The sequence below is a fragment of the Gymnodraco acuticeps genome, unplaced genomic scaffold (genome assembly GCF_902827175.1).
Source record: "Gymnodraco acuticeps unplaced genomic scaffold, fGymAcu1.1, whole genome shotgun sequence".
Lineage (NCBI taxonomy): Eukaryota > Metazoa > Chordata > Actinopteri > Perciformes > Bathydraconidae > Gymnodraco > Gymnodraco acuticeps.
Genome location: NW_022990441.1, coordinates 3,291,460 through 3,312,812, shown reverse-complemented (window position 1 = coordinate 3,312,812; position 21,353 = coordinate 3,291,460). Strand labels below are relative to the sequence as shown.

The window sequence follows — 21,353 nt, the reverse complement described above, 5'->3', positions numbered from 1 at the left end:
GAACCGATCCAGTGAGTGCTGAAGGTCGCAGACCGATGAAGCCATTAGAACCACATCATCTGCAAAAAGCAGTGGTGCAATCCTTAGTCCACCGAACTGCAGACCCCCTCCCCCATGACTACGCCTCGAAATCCGATCCATGTATATTACAAACAGGATTGGTGACAAAGCGCAGCCCTGGCGGAGGCCAACCCTCACCGGAAATGGGTCCGACTTACTGCCGAGGACCCGGACACAGCTCTCGCTTTGGGAGTACAGAGATTGGATGGCCCTGAGTAGAGACCCCCTCACCCCATACTCCCGCAGCACCTCCCACAGTAACTCCCTGGGAACTCGGTCATACGCCTTCTCCAAGTCTACAAAACACATGTAGACCGGATAAGCGTACTCCCAGGCCCCCTCCAGGATCCTTGCGAGAGTAAAAAGCTGATCCGTCGTTCCACGACCAGGACGGAATCCGCATTGTTCCTCCTCAATCTGAGGTTCGACAATCGGCCTGACCCTCCTTTCGAGTACCTTAGAGTAAACTTTCCCGGGGAGGCTGAGTAGTGTGATGCCTCTGTAATTGGCACACACCCTCTGATCCCCCTTTTTAAATAGGGGAACCACCACCCCGGTCTGCCACTCCTTTGGTACTGTTTCCGACTTCCACGCAACGTTGATGAGACGTGTCAACCATGACAGTCCCTCAACACCCAGAGCCTTCAGCATTTCTGGGCGGATCTCATCCACCCCCGGGGCTTTGCCACTGTGGAGTTGTTTGACGACCTCAGTGACCTCCCCCCGGGAGATTGGTGTTGATCCCCCGTCATACTCCAGCTCTGCCTCTAACATAGAGGGCGGAGTTGTCGGGTTCAGGAGTTCCTCAAAGTGTTCCTTCCAATGCCCTAACACTCCATCAGTTGAGGTCAACAACGTCCCATCCTTACTGTACACAGCTTGGATGGTTCCCTGCTTCCCCCTCCTGAGGTGTCGGACAGTTTTCCAGAACAACTTTGGTGCCGCCCGAAAGTCCTTTTCCATGTCTTCTCCGAACTTCTCCCACACCCGCTGCTTTGCCTTGGCCACGGATGAGGCTGCTGCACTTCGGGCCTGTCGGTACCTTGCAACTGCCTCGGGAGTCCCACGGGATAACAAATCCCTGAAGGCCTCCTTCTTCAGTCGGACGACTTCCCTGACCACCGGTGTCCACCAGGAGGTTCGAGGGTTACCGCCCCTTGAGGCACCTAGGACCTTGAAACCACAGCTCCCCGCCGCGGCTTCGGCAATAGAGGCTTTGAACACCGACCACTCTGGTTCAATGTCCCCAACCTCCACAGGAATGCCCGAAAAGCTCCGCCGGAGGTGTGAGTTGAAGACCTCCTGAACTTGGGCCTCCTCCAGACGTTCCCAGTTCACCCGAACTACACTTTTGGGCTTACCAGGTCTATCCAGAGGCTTCCCCCCGCCACTCGACCCAACTCACCACCAGATGGTGATCAGTTGACAACTCCGCCCCTCTCTTTACCCGAGTGTCCAAAACATACGGCCTCAGGTCCGATGATACGATAACGAAATCGATCATGGACCTTCTGCCTATGGTGCTCTGGTACCACGTACACTTATGAGCATCCTTATGTTCGAACATGGTGTTTGTTATGGCCAATCAATGACTAGCACAGAAGTCCAGTAACAAACCACCACTCCGGTTCAGATCGGGGGGGCCGTTCCTCCCAATCACGCCCCTCCAAGTGTCTCCATCATTGCCCACATGTGCGTTGAAGTCTCCCAAGCTTGTAGGTGTGCACAGCAACAGTCCTCTATAAATCACACACACACATTTCCCTCTTTGTCCACTCCTGCAAAGACTCTGTACTTTGCATCACCGTACCTACAAGCTTGTATAAAGAACTACTAAAGACAACTCTGTTTGCTTTCACCAGTTTATTATTGATTACTCTAGTTGAACATCTTTACATTATTGACGAGGTTAAAATATCCACGACAACAGCGACACGCTGTGAGAGCTGGGCCTTTTAAGTTTAATGGGCTCCGCTCAGCAAACAATTTGCTTTCCCCTGGAGAGTGTGGGATTGACCCCCGAGAAAACTATTTCACATGCTGAGTCAGAAATGTCTAAGAGAGAGGGGAATGTGTGGAGAGGAGTTTAAAACATATGGGAAGAGCAACACTGTGGCAACCTGCGACGTCATGCAATTGTAATATAAGAAAATAACTAAACAATACAAATTATTCAGTTAAACACAAGTCTGACAAATAGTGCAAAACCCAACACTCTAGTTCAGGGGTGCCCAACCTTTTTTGAACCGAGAGCTACTTTTAAAGTTGCCAGTCTGCCGAGATCTACCAGTCCAAATAGAGAGGCGTATCCATTACTGGCAGCCTACTACCAGGTAAATACACACTTCTACTTGTATAAAACTGACCTTTGCACGATTAATACTTCATAAAATACTGCAGATCCTTTATCTTACCTCTTTCTAATCTACACACATACAAGTATTCAACTGAAGTTACACAACAGTGTTGTTGATACAGAGTCACATACTACAGTGGGTAATGTTTTCAAGAAACATTGAACAGTGCTGCCACATATGACACAGGGAAAAAAGAAAAGACTCTGAACCCTTTCTTTGCCATTATATAAAAATAGTGTTGCTACAAAAGTATAAATTAGGCTTACTAATAAGACAACTCAGATCTGAAGATACACAGGAATCTGCTGCCAACGTGCAATAAAAAAGACAACATGAATAGAATCAAACCCTTTTTTGTTGCATTTTAGTAGAGTATAACAATAAATGCCTTTAATAGGATGCAAGCAACACTAGTTTCTTAACCTCAATTGATAATAGACTATAATCAATTTAAGTTTGCATTCTTATACCATTTTGTAGAATAATTATAATGAATAAGTTCAAACAAACTAAAACTCACAGCTGATTAATAACGGTATCTAACTTGAGTTTTTAAATATCAAAAACCTGTTGAAATGCTGCTGTTATTTTTATTGTCCCCCAAAAGCGCGTCGCAGCCTTCATGAATGCTTCTTTCACAACTTCGCCGTCTCTGAAAGACTTCATGTGTTTCTCAAGAACGTGACTGACACGATACGATGCTCTGGTAGCAGCCTTGCTCTTGTTGTTGGGCCTGGTGAAAATGGACTGCTGTGCATTTAGCTGTCCTTTCAGGCCCCTCCCCTTTTGGGAGCGAGGGAATTCCGTCTCGTAGCGTTTGTGCACCGTTTTGAAATGCCGCTCATAAATTACCCTTCTTCGATAAAGCCACGCTCGCATTGCAGATGAGACAGATGGACTTTGAATTGGAATAGATACACAAATAATGATCCTTACACTCGGAGTGAAAATTATATATTTTGGGCTTATTTTGCTTCTCCCGTAATTGCGGTCTTGTGTGTGTGCGGACTGTCACTCCTGTTGACACGGACAACGTCAGCTAACTAGTGCCCACTGCCCAGCAGCCACGCCGGCCAATCACAAAGCTTTGATGCGTTCAAGTGCATTATTCTGGCACAGGAAGATTATGTTATAGGACATTAACCCTCTGGAGTCGGTCCAAGTGCACATTTATTTACGTATTTAAATCATAGATTTTCGCTTGTAAGGAGTAGAAATATGATTCAGATATCTGCGGAATCGCTAGAATCGTAGCTTTTCAAGAGTATCTCCTGTGAGACTGTACCCAGGGCACCTCAGCCAATATTGCCGCTCAAAGCAGCTTGATTCGGCGTTACACTGTGTGTGATTGGTGGATTTGTGTGTCGGTCAAGGACATCTCGGCCGGCCGGCAGCCATGTCGGTCTGAAATGACCAATGGACACTCTAGAAATCTAAGGACCTACCCACCAATAAAAAAACATATAACAGGTGTCTCCCATCAGTTTCAGTCTTTTAGTCTGTGAAGAAGGTAGAGAAAATGGCTCGAAGGAACTTTACCGTTGCGGACGCGTTGGATTTTATTTTCGCGAGCGGCAGTGAAGAAGATGGCTCATCAGAACCTGAAGGCTTCGACTCTTCTGAAGAAGAAGAATACAGGAACAGCAGGGATCCATTTGAGGATGGGTAAGTGTAACTATAACTTGTAGTGCATTTGCCATGTTGTGAGGAGTACCGCGAAAATGAACAATGGATTTATCAACCTTTTTATTTTCCCCTCATGAACTTTTTCTCGGGACAAAATAGACTCTTGATTAGTAAACGTTTACTCTGTGTAAATGTTATTTATGTGTAAACGTTATTTTGGCATGTATAAGTAAGGTTACATGTGTAGATGAATACAAAGAATCCTTTATTCGCCCCACAACGGAGACATTTATAGACATGTATTTTATTTGATCATACTGTTCTGTACAGATGAGACTTTGTCATAGACTTATTTACCTGTGTGTCTGTGATAAACTTTATGTGTAAACGTTATTTCGGTGTGTATAAGTAAGGTTACATGTGTAGATGCATGAGATAATCCTTTATTTGTCCCACAACGGAGACATTTAATTTATTTATATGTGTGCCTGCCATTTGTGGGGAGTGCTATGTAGTAATGGGGAGTACTGTGTGTGTGTGTGTGTGTGTGTGTGTGTGTGTGTGTGTGTGTGTGTGTGTGTGTGTGTGTGTGTGTGTGTGTGTGTGTGTGTGTGTGTGTGTGTGTGTGTGTGTGTGTGTGTGTGTGTGTGTGTGTGTGTGTGTGTGTGTGTGTGTGTGTGTGTGTGTGTGTGTGTGTGTGTGTGTGTGTGTGTTCACAGCCATCACCATCAACCCGGACAGCAAAGAGATCTCGTAGAGCACACGTACCTCCCACACAGCTGCCCATGCACCATCACCTGCACAGCAGCCAGCTCCACTGTCTTGGAAGACAGGCGAAGACCCTGACACTGCTCCCCCTGTCTCCAGGTTTCAACCTGCTCGCACACCCGGGCCACAGCTCAGCTCAACAGTATCAAACAAACCCCTTGACCTGTTCAAGCTGTTCTTCAGTGCACTAACAGTACAGACACTCTGTACCAACACAAACAAGCGGGCTGCACAGGAGATGGGAAAGGGTAAAACCTACAAATGGACTGACTTGACTGTAGAGGATTTCTATAAATACATGGGGCTGCTGAAACTGGACAATGTATTGGACTACTGGAGGAAGGATCATTTTGTCAGTGTATAATGAATAGTTGGTTGAAGGAAAAAAAGTTCTGATGTTCAATATTGTAAATAGTGAGATTTTGCAGTTATATTTATATACATTGTTGGTATTATAATAAATTGTTGGTTGAAAAAACCCTGCTGTGGTGAAAGTAGAGTGATTGACAGCTGTTTTACTCAGAATTCGAATTTAATTTTAGACATGAATAACACATTTATATACAGTGTAATTCAAATATTTCACTACTTTTGTAATCCTAAGACTTTGGTAACCAAATCTAAAACACCAAAACAATTGGATCACATTTGTGATTTCACAAGAGTTTTGAAGATTTTCCGAAAATCGGATGTCAAATTTTAAGCTTTTGAGCTACTTATCTCATCAAACAGTGCTCTAAGGTGAGTAATTTGCATATATAGCAATACTAGAGATTGCCCTGAACATTTTGATATGTAACACATGGGTGCCATTTTAGAAGAAATACATTTAAAAGGTGATTTAAGAAAACATCTAAAAATCGAGAAAATACCCTTAGACTCCAGAGGGTTAACGATAAAACAGAATATTGTTGTTCTATTGTTAGACACATCTCGCGATCGACTGGGAATCTCCCCGCGATCGACTGGTTGGGCACCCCTGCTCTAGTTTATACTTCTACTGAATCACAAACACCCAGAAAGGCAACAGAAATAAGTTGAAATAAATAAGAAGCTGGAATACATTAATGTTTGGCATAGTTACTTCAAAACACTTATCGTTTCAGCTTTCATAAACAAATCATTTAGAAGATTTCCTTGTATGGGAATGTGCAGCCGAGAACATCCATGTTATTATGGATGAATATGGAGCCAGAGCGATTAGCCTGGCCTAGAGACTGCAGGCAATTTAACAAAGAAATGAATTTTCAATAATTAAACTTTGAAAGTGATTGTAAGTGCCTTTGGTTGCCTGTGGACAGAGCCAGGCTGGCCGTTCCTGTTATTTTCAATCTTTGTGCCAAAGTAAGCCAATTACGTTTAAAGTGGTATCGATCTTCTCGTGGCACTCTCTGAAAAAATGGGATAAGCGAATTTCCCAAAAAGTTGAACTGCTCCTTTAAAAGTGACTTTAGAGGTTTGAATGCTTTAGTCAGTAAAAGTATTACAGCAACTTTGGTGAAGTTGTGAAAGCAAATTTAGGATATAGTGTTATTTCCAAAGTCGCTTGAAAAAAGTTGAATAACTTCACCAGAATACATAATAAAAGGATTCTCACACCACAGAGAGAGAAGACCCCATACAGGAACCGCACTTAAATCACACAGTCAACATATACAGAATCATTGCAGTTTAAAGGATATTCGGCTTTGATTTATGAAGCTATCTCAATCTGGGTCACTTGCATATACACACATGCACATATCCTGAACATCACAGTTCAGCGCTGATAATGAAGCGTCACAGGGGCTATTTCGAGGCTACTGGGAATTCCTTAGAGAAATAAATCTCTCGTTCATCTGTTTCCACAAAAACACACACAGTATCATCTTACAACAATGTGGATTGTATTCAAAGGAATTGCAAAATGAGCAGCACTTAAAAGATAAGCCCCACAACACAGCGGTTACACAAAGGAGAGCAGAGGCAGAGAGCATCATCTCAAGAGGGAAGAAAGACAAAGACATTGTTTTGTCAGGATACACAAATCAGTATCTGTCTCTGCAGAGCAATGATAACAACACTTCCTGCCAGACTCAGAGCTATAAAATGTCTTCATTTAGTTATATTACTACAAAAACATGTACAGAAAACCTCCTTTAGACACAGTCATGTATTGCCAGGTGATCAGCAGACAATCTTCCTTAAGGGTAATTTATTTTTAAACATTTATGACAGTATGTTCGACAGACGCTTCAGGAATCCCTCTGACAGGTACAGTGGACAGATGAGAGGAGGCATGTGGCTGTTCAAAGGCTGGAATCTGTTTTGACTTTCTAACCATGAAGCCGACAGACTGCAGCCGGCCTGCCCTCTCTCTCTGTGGAGCTCTGGCTGCCGGCCCAGACCGCAGACAGTCCTCACCGAGCGGAGGACGTCCTCCTTCAGCACATTAACTGCCATTCAAACCAGATTATCTTCCAGGACTCTTTGACATTAATCTAACTGGATGACAGAAAATTGGTGCAGAACATGGTCCTAAGAGGACTTACTTTTGAAAAAGGTCTCTCTGTATATATGATTAATAATTCTGCACTCAAGATCCTTTATCTCCCATTTTAAATGTTGATTGCAAATGAAATTATATATTTTTGTGAAAGAATTACACCGAACAAAAAACCTATTTCTAGATCACTAGATCTCACTTATCAGGCTCAAGGAAAGATTGTGATTTCAGTACGACTTTATTAAAGTAATAATGCATTTCAAAACCATCAAGAAAGTATTTCATCCAATCCGGGGAAAAACTTGATCAAAGTGGCAGCAGAGACTGGCGGGATGATTACTGAGGTCAAGGGTAAGCAGACACACAGCTTGAGATCGTTGAGCAGGTCTGTATATGGGAGACATGTGAGGTGGGACGAGCCCCTCTGAGGTGGGGACAGGGCCACACACACACACACTACACACCACACACACAACACACACACAGCACACACACACACACACACACACACACACACACACACACACACACACACACACACACACACACACACACACACACACACACACACACACACACACACACACACACACACACACACACACACACACACACACACACACACACACACACACACACACACACACACACACACACACACACACACACACACACACACACACACACACACACACACACACACACACACACACACACACACACACACACACACGTTTTTACTGTCCTGAACATGAGGATTGCCTCCAGCACTAAACACATTATAACACGGTTTGCAAAAGTCTCAGAGCACATGACGCACTTTCTACTCTGCCATGTTTCATTCACTGGTTTCCAACCACTTATTTTAGTGATCCACAAACAGCTTCACCGCTCTCTCTAAGAGGAAATAAGAAGTCCAGAATACATTAATCTGAAAAGAGAGCCACAGTTCTGTTTGCATTACAGAGTCCTAATATAATCAGTTTTTCCTTTCACAGGGTTATATTTTAAGGTTTTGTATTAATATTTACATACCCAGGATTCCCCTACTCTAATTCATGTTTGATTTAGTTCTGGCGTGTCCCCAGCTGAGGCTGCACTAAACAGAGACATGAAAGGAATAGTAGGGTATCATATCGAAAGGGAGGACGGATACTGAGACGGCAGAGATTATCTGTGTGTGTGAGAATGTGTGTGTGTGTTAACCTAGTTTCAATTGCTTGCCAACAACCACCAGTCAGGTGATGGCACTGCTGAGAAAGTATGAACACGTAGGCAGAACAAATCTGATAACACTACGTGGGAGCATATTACCATAATTTAAAGAGGGCCCCATTACATTTAATTACAATCTAATACAATATCCCTTCCTGGCAGTTTATGTCTGAAACAAGACCTTCAAACCACAGTGTTTATTCCGCTGAAGAAAATATTTCCCCTCAAACATGGTGGTAGAACGAAGCGACAGCTCTGGGACATGTTTCCAGCCCTGTCACATCTAAGAATAACATTGGCCTATCAAGCTTGTTTGCTTACATGATACAGTAGAATTACAGTGCACTGACCCGACTGGCACCAGAAATAGCAGCCCTACTTCAGGACAGGGTGAGCCTGAGAGAGAGGGAGCATGGGAAAACAGTGCCTCAGTCAGGCTGCTCTCTGTGTGGATGTAAATCAGTCAAGAGTCTGTGGCAAAAGACAACATTTGTGCTTTAGCTGATCATTATGAAGTAAATGTTAATTGCACAATGTAATGGCTGCAAAATATAAACTCCATCTGCATAGATTGTTTCTTTTCAAACGTCACCCTAGACAAGAACACTTTATCACGTGGAGGAGGCAAAGCTAAAGGGATTAAAAACACATTTCTACTAAGCTATAGAACAGAAACACCTTTATTTGTAATCATTGTTTTCTAGTTCTTTGGGATACTTACTTGTATTTGTTGCTTTAGATCGTAAGGTTAGCTAGGTTGCTAGCGGTAGTAATGTTGCTAATGATAATAAAAAGGTAGATTGATCTCCTTATTAAAATAAAATAAAATAAAATATGTTATTACCCACTTTGTTGTCTTTTATTTAGAAACAATTGCAGTGTGCCTTGTGTGATGTGAGGGAGGCAGAAAAGGGAAAAGGAGAAAGCGATTCGATAACACCACCAATTATACCTGGACATTTTAGAGTGGCTAAGTAGTCTGTTTCTTCTTAAACATGAAACATTGATGATAGAGGAGCTGGAGAGGATAGAGGAAGAGTCGACAGAGGTGGGGTGGGAGGAGATGTATCAAGAGACGTGAAGAAAGAGGGTGTTGCTGTGAGAAACACAGAGAGACAAACTCATACTCCCTGACCTTTCTGCTTTCATCTCTCCTGGCAAGCTGCAGGATCTGAAGTGTGCAAGTCTTTCAAGTCATGTCAGTGCATTCATTCCATTCAGCAACTCTCATGCCAAACATATTGATCACTTTGGTATTACAAAATCTGGAAATATGCAGAATTCAAATTGTGACTGCCAATATATTTCAGATATGGCCTTCCAATGTAAATCAAACACTTGTGTACACACTTTGGAAATGCATCTTGTATCAAACTAATTTCAAACATCCGGGCTCAAATACAGCACAGCTTGTTTGTTTTTTTCGGTGTTATATTTATTCAGCCTATAAAATGGTCTTGAAAAGCAGAAGATTGGTAATTCAGGGATGGGCAGACACAGACAAATTCTTGCCCCCCACCCCCCTTTATAGACCCATTGCCAGAACAGTAGCCCCACTTAGCCTTGGTCATCTCAGCCTGGCTAAATGGTGCAAAGGAATGTTTGAGAAAGTCTTAAAAAACATATAAACTATAGGCCTTGTCACACATTCATCAATCACATTACTCCTGTGACGCACCCCAAGGCATTTTAACACTCACCACACACACGCACACACACACACACACAGCTTTAATCTGTCTCTCAAAAAGAAAAGGACTTCTCCTCACAGCTCTGGCACAGCAGACTCCATAAACTCAACATGCAGCAGGGTTTATAATTCCATGAATGAGCCACTCAAATAAAAATAATGCTAGACTAATGAATTTAGATGTTATGTGCATTTTGAAAGTCTAAAGATTTGTGTTTAACCCTTTATAAAAGATCCAGTTAACAAACCCTGTCAGTGGTAACTCTGCAGAATTAATAGCGTCTTTGATGCACAATGGTGCTCATTGGGATCTAACCATAAACCAGGCTCTTTGACACAAGTGTGTTTTACAGTTACTTCATAAATATGCATGCATCTTTTTAATCCTGCTTTCATTAGCTGTTACCAGTAACAATGGCTTTCATTTATTTATGTTGGGGACTAGTGACCTTTTTAAGGTCTCATCGGGAGGAGGCATTTTTAAAACTAGTGTTGTTGCTGCGACCTTGGGCTGAGTGGGTGGATCTATTCCCGCCATGCTGGCTGCACGCAGTAACTCTCCTGCAGCAGAGGGAACTGGCACACAGCTCCAAACAGAAATAGCAGCTAGAAACTGAACTCTGAGGAATTACAGGAGTTAAGGTGTGAGAGGATCAAGATAGGGGGAGTGCAGATTAAACCAGATGTAGTCAATCATCAAATGAATCAAATGACATGAGTTATTATGTTTTGCACATGGTAAACGGTCACATAAGGTCAAATAATACAATTTCATATACATCTTATTTAACCAAACGTTAAAAATTAAGATAGCCTTTCAAATGTTTTACCACCAGTAACGCTGTGGAGCAAAGAGTTTACAGTGGGTCACACTTTTTTTGTAAACATAACTTGTGTTATTTTAGCGGGAAACTCCACAGGGCAGTTTAAGGGATTATCAGATTTCAAAACACTGAAGAATGGTATGCACGTTACATGGCAAGTATGCTAGAATATGCAGTTGCATGTATGCCAGTGCTTTGGTTGCAGAAACAAATTAAACATGGTTCAGATTTCTTTGGTCTAAAACCTCTGCACTGTTTTTATTGAACCAAGCAGAATGCATCTGGGTCAACTGGGACCACTTTATGATGTCTCTTAGATTGACAATTCATCAATTGATCAAAGAAACTACTGACAGCTAAACTGATAATACAAGTAACAATGTGTTGTGACCCTGATCAATTGTACACAGTTGGAGGTGCACAGTTGCTCCTCTGCATGGATCCTGTGTCTGGGGTTCAGGTGATGTTTTAATCGCTGTGTCCATGACGATGTGATGGACAGTGGCAGCTGCAGCAACCAAACGGCACATTCCCACGATGCCTGAGAGAAAACAAGGTCAACTTGTCGTAGTGACCTGCCAGATACTTTCTGTGAGACACACACACTCACACGTCCTGATCCCCAGGGTGCTGGAGCCGAATGCCGGCAGTGTCAACTCAACATGCCACCAGAATTAACGATTTCCAAAAGGCAGAGGAGACGAAGGATACGAAGAATGTAAATACAGTGGAGAGGATCAGAGAGGACCACACAACAGGGAGAGAGGGAGTCACATCTCTCTCTGATTTCTCCTGGTGATCTGACGCTATATTCCATTTCAGCAGACCACCTGTTGCACAGATCAGACCTGGATCGGTTCTCAGCACGCCAGACTCCAGTCCCTCTTTCAGGGGGCTCTCCTGATTCACAACTGTTACAACAGTACGGCAATTATGTTTAGGATGGGCCTCTCATAAGGTTCATTTTACTGTGACAATCTCACTTTTTTGACTGTATGAAATTACAGGCAGCTTTAGCATCGGTTAGCTTAGCATAACAATTTTAAACAGGGGAAAGAGCTAGCCTGTTTATGTCTAAAGGTTTTACAATCCACCTATCAGCTCATTTATCAACACAATACTATGTTATTTGTTTAAATCTGTACAAAGGTAGATGAAGAGTTACAGTGAATGTCTAATAACCAGATTGTCCCCGGTTCAACTCTGGGACCTCTCTGCGAGTCTTTTCTCTCCCATTTCTACACTGTTCTCGTGAAGATGCCCCCAAAGGTAGGCCTCTATATTTTGAAAGAAAATAAAAACTGTTATGTGGCTTTACAGGAGTTATGTTCTGGACTATTTCTCAGCCGGGCGCAGTAATGATTACTTAAGGCGTGTTAACACTGACACCTGTTGAACGATTGTTTGGAAAAGCATTACTCTATATTTTCTCTGGATACCACTTTAGAGCTGCAATCTCACCCTTTATTACGGTGATTCCATAACTTTTTACTAATATTTTCAAAAGGGATAAAAAGTAAGCCTCCCTGAAAGCCCAATGCATTTTGAAAAATGTTCAGTGTTTCTTTAAGCATGAGATATTGCTTTTAACTACGCGTTTGCATGGTTGCTACCTCTCATATCCTAATGCATGGTTAAAAGGTAACTAAGCACATCTCTGGCCTTACTGTTTCAAAATAACTTGTGTCCAGACTTTTATAATCAGCAGGAAAATCACTAGTGCATATAATAACGATAATAATGTTATTAGTTACACCTGTGTTCAAAAACTCAAAGTATCTGCAGGTCTACTCAACAATTCACTTCATGCTTTTTATGGCATTCTGTGCCATTACGTTTTTTAATAAAGACCTTACATAATGAAAACTATTGCACTGTGGTAAGAGTGCTGGACAAGCATCAACATATTTAGTGAGCAGTCTCAGACCACAGCTGTGAAGGTGTTACTGCAGCCCTCAGATGTGAGCAGCGGCACAGGTTCGCTGACCTGAGGCTAATCCCTCTTTGATAAGCAGCTCTTTGGTCTTCCCTCAACAGTGACTCTCCAAAGAGAGATCCCTGTGTTCCCCACCGTTTGATAGCTAAAGAACTTGGCAACGAGAACTACAGTACTCCTCTTTAATTTCCACACTCAGCTATTTTGATATGCCCACTCATACACACGCATATCAAAAATGTGTTGAATTATATGACTTCGGAGTTCATGTGGGATACGGTCATCTTCCCATGACCAAAGCAATGACTCCCATAATATAAAAAAACAATCCCACAAATGTATGCATGTGTGTGTGTGAGAGAATCTCAGAGGGCCATTTCCTCCCTTCCTCCTGCTCCCATAGAGGTACAAACGCCCCCTCCATCCTCTTTCCCACGTCCCAGACGACAAAATGGTCTCCCTATCGTCCGCTCTGCGAGCACACACTAGTTAAAAAACAAAAGCTGCTTTGCAAGTATGTGAAAGGCCAAGAGGGATTGTATTTTTGTACAGTGCTGATTGTGACAGTTCAAAAAGGGAGAGAGAGGTCCCATGACATGGCTTCACAAGTATGAGATGTACGTTGGTTGCTCCTGGCATATTACGGCTAAAGATAGATCACAGATAAACATACACACACTGAAAGCTTTCACCCATTCACTCACACGATTAAAGTACTCAGCAGCAGCTCTGTCTCCTTTTTTGGTGGACCGTGCAAGTGGCATTTATGGATCGCAACATTGTTTACGGCTCTCTCATGACAAGACATCTACTTTCTACCTTTGTTTACATGAAAATGTGAGACTGTAAATATGCATGCATGTATGATAAGAAGGTACCAAAAACGTATATTAAAGATAAATCACCCTTGTTTATGTGCCATAAGAGAACGGGCAACACATGCCATTGTTTCAGGTCACAGGTGACTGAGCTTACATGAAAATGGCAAATGTATGCATGTCATACCCATGAAAGGGCACTTTAACGTTATAGGAAAAATGTTCCTTTTAAAAAAAGCTCAAGGTAGTAGATGGTATAGTTGGACGAATGAGGGTTATTGACAATATTACCCATTGCATTATTAAAGTATACATATGTTAGAGTTTATTGAAGGATAAACGTGTTTTCATAATATGTTGTCATTTTATGTTGTAAAGAGACCATAGTCAGAAAAGAGGGACAGAGAATAGTCTGTTCCCCTTTTCTGTGGACCATACACACACACACACACACGATTGCGAGTCACAAGACTCCCATTGACAAATAAAGCCGTTGGTTACATACACTTCCTCATGCATGATTTGTAACTGTATTTTTGTAATAAAGAGACTGCACTGAGAGAAGAGGAGCAGAGTTGGTTTTGGAGTTGACATGACCTGTCACTCGCTGATTCTCCTTGCAGCAAGTAAACTTGAAACTCGAGTACTGTTATCTTTGTTCACTGGGTTTTGGTATATTTGAACCGAGCTGGGGTTTACTCTTACAAAGTAATATAGAAATACCCAACATTAATTGGTCCTTCGGAGCCGGAATCCAACACATCGTGACGGGAAGGAGGAGGGAAAAGACACGCCGCAAGTCTGTCGACAGCCGGGATCATCAGCCGACCCCGAGAAAGACCCGGGACGCAGAATTCGTGGCCGGGCCGGTGCTTATATGTCCAACCTCCCTCATCCTCGGCACGATTGACGGAATCCAACCGGACCAGTGACCACAGATAACGGGTAAGATAAAAGTTGATATACATGGTTTCTCCACCATTTAAGGAGGTAGAGAAAGGCTTCTCCGCCATTTAAGGAGGATTGACGTGTCTTTGGGTACACTTATGAGAAAGGTTTCTCCACCATTTAAGGAGGTAGAAATTGACGTGCCTTTGGGTACACTTATGAGTGATTGAGTGAAAGTAGTGTGTAAAAGTGTCACCAGGTGGAATCAGCGCACAGAGTGGAAACCTAACGGTGATAACAAAAACTCTGTGGTCTGTTGAAGTACACTAGTGGTGAATTAGGAATTAGGTTCTGACCGGCACGTTGTCCAGTAGGAACACAAAGCTAGAATAATGGGGTCCAATGGGAGTAAGCCTGCCGCTACAGGGGACATGAGATATATGGAAATATATAGTCATGGCAGCACCAGTTATTGTAGCAAATGGTATAAACTGTACGGCTTCCGAGGAAAGTTGGAGAAAACAGCAGTAAGAGAATTAAGCGACAAATTGAGAGCAGAAACAGCTGGAACAACACAAGGCAAGAAAAGAAAGAAGTTAGAAGCTCAACTGCGAGTCGCAGCTTTATGGGCTGAACAAGCCCATAAAAGGAGCAGGCAGAGGCAGAGGAGGAGGCAGAAACGCAGAAGGCAAATTCCTCTGCTACAGGTGCGGAAAGGAGGGGCACATGGCGAGGGACTGTGAGGAACAGATGTCACAGATAAAAGAAGGGGGACAAAAGGGACAGTACAAAGACGAAAGACATGGCCCCCCCCCTTCACATAACCTACATAGTTATGACAACTGACTAGACGTAGAAAAGGAAGAAGAGGACGTCCACACACATCACATTGACCTTTCTGAAGTATTACTGAATCTGTCAGACAACAGTATTAAACCTACCAGAACAATCGAAATCAATGGGGAAAAATTTGAATTTTTATGTGACAGCGGTGCAGACTCATCAGTAGTGAACAAAGAGGTCCAAAGAATGTGGCCACCAACTGGCACTATGTTTGTAAAATCAGCAAATGGACACATAAATCAGAGGTCGATTTCAAAGCCACTTTTTATGGAAGATAGAAGGTCAGGCCTCCAGGCATCCCTCAAATTTGTGTTCATCTCAAACTGCCCTGTCAATTTGCTAGGGAGAGACGGCATGGAAATGTTAAAAATCAGTGTAGTACCAGTCAAAGGGGGAATGCGAGCAGTAGGGCCCGGAGAAAAGGTGGAAGACCAGGTCTTCCTTCAAAAATCCATAAACACCCCCAACTACTACTGGTCACTAGACATGCCACAACCTGACGTGACAAACACAGGTGAACACCTGTTAACACTATTCACCCCACAACATGGCCAAGAAGTAATGAAACCTGACGCATTGCACGTTACACTAAAGTACAAGAACACCCCTGGCCCAGACAAAGACTATGATGTGCTCGTGCATCGACTGACACCACAGAGGGTAGTGTTCCACTCGATGTATGCAAACCAACACGGGGATGTTGTAATTGACGCTAGGGTCCCATCAACCACTGCCTTGATAATGGAACCAGGTTCCACGCCACACATATCAGTAGCTAGGGGCCCAGGGACTTCATGGAGAGACTTAGGTTTATTAGTGGCTAGAGGTAACAGGATAACAAAATGGACAGATGACAAAAACGGTTGGCAAACTGGAGGCGGGTTAAAGCGCAAAACTCTAGGGTTTACTCTAGTGATGACACCACGCGCCCACCTAGACGACCCTGAACAACAATGATGTATGCTAAGTGAAGAGGCCTTAGAGGTCCTGAAAACGGTGCCGCCATGCGTATGGTCACAAGGAAAATGTGATGTAGGTCGCATGGTGAACGCAAAACCTGTACACGTTAGACCAAAAACTAACTACAGACCTAACATAAGACAATACCCCTTAAAAGAGGATGCAAAAGTTGGCATCAAACCTGTAATTGAAGAAATGCTAAAAGCAGGGATCCTGCGTGAGTGCCCTGATGCATCATGCAATACCCCCATCTTCCCAGTAAAAAAGGCTGATGGGCAGTCATGGAGAATGATTCAAGACTTAAGAGCAGTAAATGATGCTGTACAAAGCACAGCCCCAACAGTACCAGATCCACACACGTTAATGAACGGCCTTAAGCCAAATATGGCATGGTTCTCAGTGATAGACTTGAGCAATGCCTTTTTCTCCATTCCTGTAGAAAAAGACTCACAAGGATGGTTTGGGTTCACACATGAAGGAACAAAATACACATACACCAGATTACCTCAGGGGTATGTGGATAGCCCAACAATCTTTTCACAAGAAATAGCAAATTGTTTGGCTACATTACAGATACCTGACACATCGCAGATTTTGGTATATGTAGATGATATTCTTGTTGCGTCACCCACACAGGAAGAAAGCACAAAAGTCACACTACAAGTATTGACACATTTGGCCAAAACAGGAAACAAGGTTTCAAGACAGAAACTTCAGTTTGTGAAAGAGGAAGTGATCTTTTTAGGCCACAATTTAAACCGAGAAGGGAGACGCATACACTCAGAGAGGAAACAGACGGTGTTAAACGCACCAAAGCCAACAACAAAAAAACAAATGATGCAATTCCTTGGGCTGACTAACTATTGCAGAGCATGGATTCCAGACTACGCAGGAATGACTCAGCCCCTACTAGATTGCATATACTCAGACAATGACATGAAAATGTCCGGCAAGATAGAATGGACACAAGAGGCAGAAGCTGCATTTGAAAGGACTAAACAGTGTCTCGTAGGGTCATCAGTGTTAGCATTACCAGACTATGAAAAACCATTTGTACAAACAGTTGACTGCAAAAAAGGGTTTATGACATCAGTATTGGCACAAAAACACGGCACAAAACTAAGGCCTGTCGCTTACTACTCTAAAAGGTTAGACCCAGTAGCACAAGCATTACCAGTATGCGTACAAGCAGTATGTGCGGCAGCAATGGCGGTACATTGTACAGCAGAAATAGTTTTGTTCCACCCACTCACACTGATGGTTCCACACGCAGTCACCATGTTGTTACATGACACCAAAATGGCTTTCTTATCACCTGCACGTTATTTGGCACTGACAGCTACACTAATGTCACAACCACACATTGTGATAAAAATATGTAATATCTTAAATCCAGCCACATTAATACCTACAGCAGAAGATGGAGAACCACACTGTTGTAAAGAAGAGACTGACAGAACATGCAAACCAAGACCAGATTTGAAAGACATACAACTACTCAGTGGCGAAACATGGTTTGTGGATGGGTCCTGTTCTAAATCTATAACAGGCCAAAATCAAACAGGGTTTGCAGTTGTATCACACTCACAGGTCATAAAAGCAGGCCGACTCCCCCACACATATTCTGCACAAGCAGCGGAATTAGTAGCTCTTACAGAAGCATGCAAAGCGGGGGTTGGAAAAGATGTGACTATGTGGACAGACAGCCAGTATGCGCACTCAACAGTACATATATTTGCAGCCCAATGGGCCCGCAGGGGCATGAAAACATCAACAGGAAAACCAGTCACCCATGCACAGCTGCTGACTGATCTTTTAAAAGCGGTGTTGTTGCCGAAAAGCATTGCTATATGCAAATGCGCTGCGCACACCAGTGGGAAGGATGCAGTAACACTTGGCAATGCACACGCGGATAAGGTAGCGAAGCTAGCAGCTATGGGCGAATGTGGGTTCCATATCCTCTTGCAGAAGGGGGAAAGTGTTTCACAACCAATACCTCTTGTGATATTAAGGGATATGCAGAACAACGCACCCGACAGAGAAAAGAAGAAATGGTTGACAGATGGAGCAACCACAGACCCTGAGGGAACATTCAGAATAAACAACAAGATAGTACTCCCTGTTAGTCTCTACAAAACAGCAGCTCATTTGAGTCATGGGCCGTGCCATGTCTCAACAGGAGGGATGGTGACAATAATAAATGAACATTTCCATACATACAACTACATTACATTTTCTAAAAACTTTTGTAGAGCCTGTGTAGTATGTTGCAGACACAATGCTCAAGGCAATGAGCGACCACAGAGAGGAAAGTTCCCTCCACCAACATACCCATTTCAACACATGCATATGGACTTCATCGAACTAACACCATGCCAAGGGTACAAATACTGTTTGGTAATGATATGTCCGTTTTCAAAGTGGGTTGAAATATTCCCAGCAAAACATGCAGACGCTATTACCGTAGCAAAAGCCATATGCAAGACAATAATACCAAACAGAGGTATTCCAGAGAAACTGTACAGTGATAATGGGTCTCATTTTGTAAATCAGGTTATTACCAAACTGTCCGAACATATGGGGATAACATTAAAAAACCATTGTGCATATCATCCACAGAGTGCAGGCTTAGTGGAAAGAACAAACGGAACAGTAAAGTTAAGACTAAGGAAAACAATGGAGGAAACAGGAAGACCATGGGTGGAATGTGTGTCTCTGGTAGAAACATGCATGAGAATCACGCCCACGGCAAAAGGGTTGTCTCCCTTTGAGATCATAACAGGAAGGCAATTCAGATTACCAATCACAGACGAGGTGAGGGAGGAGGATGATGCTGAGGCAGGGACTACATTAGCTGAATGGATGAGCAGACTCTTCAGAAGCAATGAGATAGCTCGAACAAATAACCTGCCAGACATTTCTACTCCCTTGCAGGACACTCGAGTGCAGACTGGTGACCAGGTCCTCGTGAAGGTGATTAAGAGGAAGCATTGGCACTGTCCACGGTGGGACGGTCCCTACACGGTACTGCTGACAACACCGACTGCACTAAAAATCGCCGAAAGAACTACGTGGATACATCAGAGCCACTGCAAAAAGATAATACCTCTCCAACTTAACGATGGATAAGTGGTGGAAGTCCGGCTACAAAGGGCGGTGTTTCATTAGGAAATACTGGTCTCAACCCCGGTGAAGAAAACAACAGAACCACTATCACAAATAGACTATGTTGGGAAAGGTGTTGTTTGTAGTGACCCTGCTGGGTCTGACGCTAATGACTATAAGACAATTGAGTGAGGAATCCTCAACAAAAAAAAAGGTCCATCGAGAGAAAAAATGGTCATTACTCAACGATGACCCATGGAACCACAACGACAAAACTGCACGCTCACCTAGGATGACAAATGCCTGGTATGCCTATGTCCATCAACTTGTTACAAAGACAGGGCGTTCAAATTGTTATGTTTGTTCCCACATGCCATGGTCAACTGGACAAGTAACTCTGTATGGTAAAAGGATGAGTAAATCACAAGCTAAATGTTTTGCTACCATGGGAGGTGTAGGATACCAGCACTCAGGGATAAAAGTCAACGATGTGAATCCATATGCCCCAGGTTTAAGCAATGGCACTTGTAATAAGATATTTTGGGTGAACTTTAACATGACAGTGCCACGTAAAATGACAGGACAAAAGGTAGTCATGCCAAATAATGAAGCTATACACCCTATGTGTTACAGTCAGACAGAAGGTTCTGTACCAATGGGAAACACCACTGGTTGTAACCAGACACTTGTTAATGGCGAAGGGGCTCCAGTCTATTTGAGCAAACAATCTAATGGTACATGGTGGGTACAAGGAGGATGGTGGCTGTGTGGCAACAACGCTTATCCAGTTCTGCCAATAAATTGGACAGGCACGTGCGCACCAATATTTGTTAGCGACCACACCTTCGTGATAGACATAGAACCACACCTTAACCACACCCGCAGGAGGAGAAATGCCATGCCTGCCTTCAAAAAACATGATTCAGTATGGGGAAAAGATGTCCCTGATGAATTCAAACACTGGTCCACCAGTGGAAAGGTAATATTAGCATTGACTCCTGCCTTAGGCGTAGCGAAGAACATGTTGAGACTCGAAACCCTTGATTACCGTTTCGGCATGTTTGTAAATAATTCCATCGTTGTAAACGAACAACAGAACCTCGAACTAGACTCACTCAGAACCATGGTGCTACAGCACCGCATGGCCCTTGATCTACTCACTGCCTCAGTAGGAGGTACGTGTATCCTTTTGAACACAATCTGTTGTACATATATCACCGACAATGTCCACTCCCAAAACATGACAGATGCAATGGCTACTCTCAAAGCCCTACAGACAGCTATGGGCCAAGACAGACATGCCTCTCTTGAGACCGGATGGTTCAATTGGCTACTCTCAGGGAGCTGGGTTCAAAAGCTCGTGATGGGATTTGTTGCAATCATATGTGTTGTCATCCTTGTGTGCTGTGCTATGGCTTGTATTATACCATGTGTTAAAGCTATGGTTGGTAAAATAGTTACCAACACTCTTGTCCAATATACGATGTTGCAACAGACAGATAACGATGACTATACTGACACAGACCCCTCTCAGAAGGACGAATATACTCACCTAACCTCCAATGTGTAAGACTTAAAGCTAGGTTACTGTCTGTCATATGACGAATGGTTCGAAAATGTCAAAAACAAGTGAATTAATTCTGAAAGTAATAAAGATACTGTAACCAGCTAGTAATTATGAAAAACAGGAGGGAATGTTAGAGTTTATTGAAGGATAAACGTGTTTTCATAATATGTTGTCATTTTATGTTGTAAAGAGACCATAGTCAGAAAAGAGG

At 43.1% G+C, this 21,353-nt stretch overlaps 2 protein-coding genes across 5 annotated transcripts in view; one reads left to right on the top strand and one right to left on the bottom strand.

Moving 5' to 3' along the window:
• The window catches only part of mcamb (melanoma cell adhesion molecule b), a 48,203-nt gene that overhangs the window by 15,335 nt on the left and 11,515 nt on the right, over positions 1-21,353 (bottom strand). The gene's annotated exons all lie outside the window — the stretch shown is intronic.
• On the top strand, positions 14,720-19,672 carry LOC117552123 (protein NYNRIN-like). 2 transcript variants are annotated; one of them, XM_034225369.1, is made up of 2 exons: positions 14,720-15,572; positions 18,561-19,672. In XM_034225369.1, exon 2 carries the CDS (start codon positions 18,655-18,657, stop codon positions 19,597-19,599), a length of 945 nt encoding a protein of 314 aa, XP_034081260.1. In that variant the 5' UTR covers positions 14,720-15,572; positions 18,561-18,654; the 3' UTR covers positions 19,600-19,672. The 2 variants fall into 2 exon arrangements, with proteins under 2 accessions (XP_034081260.1, XP_034081259.1); XM_034225368.1 differs by having other exon boundaries at positions 14,720-19,145; positions 19,323-19,672.